We start from the raw sequence: 7,090 nt of genomic DNA on the forward strand, positions 1-7,090 counted from the left end.
AGAAGCAAGGTTCGACAAGTGACAACAGCCCATAACGGAGGCGACACCATACGAGAGAACGTCTCAGTGGTGGACGCGATAGCCGAGCACATAGCTAAAGATAGAGCTCCTGAAGTTACAGTGGAGCGCACAGGATTTAAACGCCTCAGGAACGTAGCCGACAAGAGGTACGAAAATATTTGTCGCAAACAGCACTTCCTTATATGGACAACATCGGGACGGGAGCGTAGACATGTCGAGCATTTTGCATCCACATCCGACTTGTGGTCGAGTCGCAACATGGATCCCTGTTTAAGCCTGACTGTGCATGACATACACGACAAGTGGCGACTGCGCACCAGATTACTCGAGACGGCACATTTTCCTGATAAAGCACACTTGTTTATTTGGCACTGGCATTCCATTGACATTTTTTTCATTTTAGTTCGCATTTTGTTTACAGGCGACTAGCTCCTTTGCACATGGCATTATTTATATTGCTTACAAGATACCTTTACACAAATTTAGGCCTATGCAAATGGCATTACAGCATCTCAGCACAATCTATTTGCAGAAAAAGATTTTGTGAGAGGTACCCTTTTTCTCCTGTTCTTTGTGACATTGTTCAAATCATGCAAAGCAAGCTATTTGGAATGTTTATACAAATGGTTTTTGTACTATTATTTTTCATTGAAAGTGATGTGTACCAGTTGGTCAATAAAAAAAACTGTTAATATGCATTTCCTGCATTTATTTTGATTTTGGTCCTCAGGGGGAATTTATCGTGCATTGATCATTACCGAGGAAAAATTGCTCAATTTATCGCAAAATTGATTTTAGGTCACATCGCCCAGCCCAATATTCTCACCATCACAATCGTGTCTCTCAGCAAGCCGTTTAGTGGCGAATTTTTTAGCACAAACGCTGCAACTGAATGGCTTGTCTCCACTATGTGTTGTTGTGTGTTTAATTAAAGTAGACTTTTCAGAGAAGCATTTTCCACAAACTGAGCAGGAAAAAGGTTTTTCTCCACTGTGTGTTCTTGTGTGATTTATAAAATCAGACTTTCGAGAGAAGCATTTTCCACAAAATGAGCAGGAAAAAGGTTTTTCTCCACTGTGAGTTCTTGTGTGCCTTGTTAAAGTTGACTTATGAGAGAAGCTTCTGCCACAAACTGAGCAGGAAAAAGATTTTTCCCCACTGTGTGTTCTTGTGTGGCTTGTTAAATGAGCCTTTTGGGAGAAGCTTTTACCACAAACTAAGCAAGAAGGAGGTTCTGCAGTGTGTGTTCTTGTATGTTCTGTGAATCGGGACTTTAGAGAAAATCTTTTACCACAAACTGAGCAAGAAAAAGGTTTTTCGCCACTATGTGTTGTTGTGTGTTTTCTTAAATTAGACTTTCCAGAGAAACTTTTGCCACAAACTGAGCAGGAAAAGGGTTTTTCTCCAGTGTGTGTTCTTGTGTGTTCTGTTAAATTTCCCCTTTCAGAGAAGCATTTTCCACAAACTGAGCAGGAAAAAGGTTTTTCTCCACTGTGTGTTCTTGTGTGGCTTGTTAACGTTGACTTTACAGAGAAGCATTTTCCACAAACTGAGCAGGAAAAAGGTTTTTCTCCAGTGTGTGTTCTTGTGTGGATTGTTAACATTGACTTGTGCATGAAGCTTTTGCCACAAACCGAGCAAGAAAACTGTTTTTCACCACTGTGTGTTTTTCTGTGCCCTTTTAAAGACAGCTTTGAAGTGAATGAGACAGTGTGACATGCCCTTTCACCTTGAGCTTGCCCATCATCATCATCATCATCATTAGTATCATCATCATTGTCATGAGCGTCTGATAATGTGTCCTCATTATGTGCTTGTGATGGCCCCCAGTGGTCTTCATCACCTTCTGTTGTCACGTGATGACTTGAGCTGCTGCTTGTCGGCTCCGCCCCTCTGTTGTCCTCACTCTCATCCTTGTTTACATCTTCAGTCTTTATAGGGACAACTTTCACTGGTGACTTGTTGATCTCCTCCTCCTCTTCCTCCTTTTTGATGTGAGTCAAGTCTGGCTCCTCTTTCACAAAACGGAGATAGTTTTCACTGACCTCTGTCGGACACAAAAAGACAAACATACATTTGGTTTGGTCAAGTCAAAACTCGTGCGTCGACTTTGTCTTATATTGTTTCTACCGTGCTACCTTGACTTGTGCCTGCCGCATTAATGTTGTGATGCATGCAATGCGTGTGACCCCGATTTGGACCAGACCATGGGGGCATTTCACAAAATTACATCCTACGATGTAAACCTCCCTTTCGCAGCACAACAACAGTGATAAACGAGCATTTAAAAAGGAAGCACGTTGCGGCTGATGCCCGATTTATTTCATTCCGGACATAGTCACAGACGTTTCTGGAAGCGAGCTGAAGTTAGCACACACAGGCTTTTGTGTGCGTCTGATGGAACACCTGTTGTGGGACCCTAACATATTGATGCAGACCACTGGGGGCCATCGCAACATAATGACATCGATAAAATAGGAATCCTTCAAGTTAAATATGTTTACAAGTTTTTCATTTTGCATTGAGAGATAGTTTCACCGTGGGTACTTTTTGCTTCCATTCTAATCTGTATGCCTAAAAGAATTAAAGGGGCCTTGGAATCAGAGTGGCTATTTATTGCATGATTTACGTTTGTTTTGTTTTGTTTTTCCCAAAATGACATTTAGCCTGCTAGTACGTTCCAACATTCCCCTTTTTATTTTTTATAAAATTTCTGTTTCTAAATAAATGTTAAAACAAAATTACGTGTGAAGAATCAAAATCCCTACACATAAATTAAGCAACAACACTTTCACTCTGACATATATGAATAAGGTGTATTTTAAAGTTATCCAATATGTATTAAAATTAGACTAAGATACACCATAATACTTTAAGAGTTCACTGAATTATTTTGTAACTGCAATGACGCTTAACAGCCATAGGGTGTCAGTAATGAGTAACAAAGTAACAACAACTCCCATTGTTCCGTCATCATTTTCATTTGCAAAAATTACCAGGAACTATGAGTTGCGGTGGAGATGCAAACCACCTGGGCCACAGGAATTTTTTTACGAGGAACTAAATGTTCCTGGACTTGTTTGTAGAAAAGGGGGTTGTGACGGTATCGCTTTTTAAGCCCATAGTAGGCCAAAGATGCAGATGCATTTCTTGCAGCATGTGCTTGTTCACTGATGAGATCCGTGCAACTCCGGATGGATGCATTAAATGTATTTTAAATGTTTGGATGAGATGAAACTATGCACACGTGCACAAAACAGTGCAGGGCCACCCGAGGTTCATTGACTCTCACCCGACCAAGCCAGTACAAAGTTCATAAATAAATAAGACCAATACGTACTTGATTTTTAAAAAAAAACTTAATATTTTGTGTTTTATCCACTAAAATTGATCAACCGCCATTGATGTTTTCGCCGCAGTGTGCACATTTTGTAGAGTTAGGCAGAATTCCTTCCGTAAGAAATTGCTTGAACAAGATATAAAAACCAGAAAATTGAAAATGTAAAATAATCAGTACAAATTTTATACTGGGAAAACATGGAGTTCACCCCCCACTATTGGTTATTCTTTGGCATTTATTTTCTGCACTGATTTTATTTGGCATAAACAATAGTTTAGCAAACCGACAAGCAATATTTAAAACTAAAACGGCAATAACCTTGAACGCATTTCCCCAAACAACTTAATGTTGTGATGCATATTTCGAACGATAGAAAGTCGTTCTTTACAAAGCAAATGAGAGTAAGACGTGTACAAACCTGCTTTGAGTGGCACAACACGAGGCTGGTTGCAAACTTCGTCCAGCAGTTGAAGATGTTGCTCGTTCTCTTCTTTTATTCCACATAGTTCCTCTTTGTACTTGGGTGTCGTTCTTTCACACATTTTCAAATGATAACTCAAAAAAATCTGCACTTGATCTCTGCTTGGCGATGAGTCGTTAGCAGCTAGCTAGCTAACAAGCTAAGCTAACTACACCGAAAAGCATCAACGCGCGAAGATGAGGTTATCGGACACAAAGACTTAATGAATTATGTCGTAGTCCTTTGGAGTAGCACTGGAAATCCTGTGAGAAAATTACAGTCAGTTCCACACTAAATCAGAAGAATTTAGCGGTGTTTGTTTTTATTTCGGTGTGGACGGGTCGGTGCATGTGGTCGAGGTCCTTCGGAAGCTGCGCGCTTTCTAATGACGTCATGCTTTAAGCACGTATTTTTCAAATATATTTCTTTGCCTCTGCGTTTGTTTTTTAACCCTGGCTGGTCTATTTGAATATATATTTTATATAATATTTTAATTCGGTTGATAAAAAAAACTAAATTAACGCCACATTGGCGAGACAGCTCTGACGTCACTTCCGCCTATGCCCCGAGAAGCCGCTGCTGGAACAGCAGTGGGACGTTCAAGTTTCTCCTACAGAACTTGCAACAATGCTGTGGTTCAATTGGGCTGCAAGATTCTATGAATAAAATGTCTGCATATACTAGCAGTGCTTCTCAATTATTTCACGCCCGCCCCTACCCAGAAGAAAAAGATTAGCGCCCCCCACCACCATTTTTTTCTGTCTTTGTATATTGATGTTCGATTGTCAATAAAATATCCCTTAACTAAGCTAAATTGATAAGAAATATAATTTTGAGAACGAATATCGTAAGCATCTCGAAACTCAGTACTCTGTTGTCCAAATATTGATGAGATGATAAATATTTACTAATATTTGTTTAAAGGAAAAAACTTTATGAACATTAACAAACCAAACAGTTATTAATACGTACAAAATATAGAAAAGACAAAAAGAAGAGCCAGGGCGATTTTAAACAAAAATTCTACATAAATTACAAAGCAAAAGCTTTAGTATGTATACACGACATTTTTTTTTTAAATTTATGGTTACTATGTGGCAGTCGGAATGAACACACACGTCTGACTGGAAACTGGCATTTATTTGAAGACTAGCAACAAGAGAATAATGCACAATCATAAATTTGCACCAAAAAAACATTTTCATGAACACGCCCCCAAGAACTATGCCTGCTGGGTGAGAGGCATAGTCCTAATGTCTGCCACACAGAGGACAGCAGGGCCGCCGCCACGCATCACTACTTCAAGTTTAAGAGCCGTACTCACCGTCTTGAGGTTGCGGGTGTCATGATCATCGGACTGGTCGGCAGCCATTTCTGAAAAATCAACCCCGAGCTGGACTGGACATATGATGGCGCGCGATAATCACTCAGCTACAGGCTTACATTTACCAGCCACGTGCCCAATGTCTGTTGTAAACTCAGAAATGGCCGCTAAGTGCTGTTGCTGGCGGGCCGACCAGAGTTCAGTAACCTTCGACATTGTTACGTTATTGTGTGATTAAATAACGAAAGAGAGAGAGCGGTTAACTTGCTTGTTAACATTTACTATGACGACTCATGTTTTTCCTTACAACCCCACATTCCTGTAACAAGTCCCCTGATTGGCTGAGATAACAACATTAACTCTGATTGGTTATATTAACCTTTACACAACATCTCCCCCTTTGAAGTAAGAAACAACATCAACATGACTTCACTTCCACATAGGAACATTGATCATAATAGTCAGGAACTCTTTTCACACAATCACAAGTCCAGTCGTTTGGGTGGACGTGAATGTCTGCCTGAGCTTGTAACATAATAATAATATTATAATAATATTGCCTTTATTAGTCCCACAATGGGGAAATTCGAGATTCGAACCCAGGCCTCCTGGGGAGACTGGGTCCTGAACGCGGCGCCTTAGACCACTAGGCCATCCTGGCAGCAGTATTTGGCTCTGCTGCAGGTTGATTCATCCTAGGCAAGTCAGTTTCCTGCCTGTTGGTTGGAATGGATGCTGACTGCTGGGTAGCTCGCAGGTGTGCACGGTTTCTCCTCAACAGTCCATCCTCTGTTCTGACTAGGTATGATCTGGGGGCGTCTGTCTGCTGCACAACTGTCCCGTGAGTGCTTTCTGTAGTGATCCATACGTTCTGGCCAGGATGTAACTCCGGTTGATTCTGTGTTCTGTGGCGTCTGTTATAATATTCCACTTGTTTCCGTTTACCTTGTGTGTCTGTGGTCCGGAACTGTTTAATGTTGGGCCAGCGTGGACGCAGTGATTCGGGCACTTGTGGCAGTGTGGTCCTGAGCTGTCTTCCCATAAGAAGTTGGGCTGGAGAGCATCCATTTTCCAGAGGGGTAGCTCGATAACTAAGCAACGCTCTAGCATAGTCTCCTCCCTCTTTCCATAATCCCTTGACGATGGCCACTGCCCGCTCAGCCTCACCATTGGCTTGTGGGTATCGCGGACTGCTGGTTATGTGAGTAAAGCCGTACCCACTGGCAAAGTCCTTAAAGAGTGAAGCAGCAAACTGTGGCCCATTGTCTGACACGAGCACCACCGGAACTCCATGTCGAGCAAAGATGTTCTTTAGCGCTGCTGTGACTGTTTCAGCAGATGCTGCCTGGAGGTGTGCCACTTCGATGTAGCGAGAGAAATAATCTATCACTACCGGGTAGATTTTCTCTTTCCAGATGAACAGGTCAGTTCCTACACGTTGCCACGGTCTCTCTGGCACCGGGGTTGGTAACAGGGGCTCCCGCTGCGTGTGCCGGTGTTTCACACATGTCTGACAATTTCCCACTTTGTTTTTAATTTCATTTGAGAGTCCTGGCCACCAGACTGACTGACGGGCTCTTGCTCGGCACTTTCCTATCCCTTGATGACCCTGATGGAGGATGTTGAGCATGTCATCTCTTAAGGAGCTGGGAATAACGATCCTTTGTCCTTTCAGGAGCAGGTCACCGGACATAGAAAGATAATTTCTCGCATACCAGTAAGGTCCGATAGCAGCTGGAAAGTGAGTTTTGTCAGGCCACTTGGTTTGACAGTACTGTCTCAAAGTACTGCAAACTGGATCCTCTTTCTGCTTTTCTGCGAGCTGTTGCAATCTTACTTCCGTTGCTGGAAGACACTGTCTGATGGAGTCCACGAATATTTGAACATCCGCCTCCATCTCTTTCTCCTCCTGTGTGGCTAAGTGACTCACTGGAGCTCTCGACAA

General features: G+C 42.0%; 1 protein-coding gene across 1 annotated transcript; it reads right to left on the reverse strand.

Moving 5' to 3' along the window:
• Positions 1-815: 815 nt before the first annotated feature.
• LOC148342264 (uncharacterized) lies at positions 816-4,309 on the reverse strand. The gene is made up of 2 exons (XM_088288113.1): positions 3,780-4,309; positions 816-2,068 (listed from the first exon to the last, which is right to left on the reverse strand). Exons 1-2 carry the CDS (start codon positions 3,901-3,903, stop codon positions 816-818), a joined length of 1,377 nt encoding a protein of 458 aa, XP_088144239.1. The 5' UTR covers positions 3,904-4,309.
• Positions 4,310-7,090: the final 2,781 nt, after the last annotated feature.

This window comes from Idiotropiscis lumnitzeri, chromosome 2 (assembly GCF_059441095.1).
Source record: "Idiotropiscis lumnitzeri isolate Australia: NSW breed Sydney's pygmy pipehorse chromosome 2, RoL_Ilum_1.0, whole genome shotgun sequence".
Classification (NCBI taxonomy): Eukaryota; Metazoa; Chordata; class Actinopteri; order Syngnathiformes; family Syngnathidae; genus Idiotropiscis; species Idiotropiscis lumnitzeri.

Coding starts and splice junctions, on each gene's coding strand:
- LOC148342264 (XM_088288113.1), bottom strand. CDS start 3,903: ATGTGTGAAAGAACGACACCCAAGTACAAAGAGGAACTATGTGGAATA. Junction 2,069..3,779: donor TGTTGTGCCACTCAAAGCAG/GTTTGTACACGT, acceptor TGTGTCCGACAG/AGGTCAGTGAAAACTATCTC.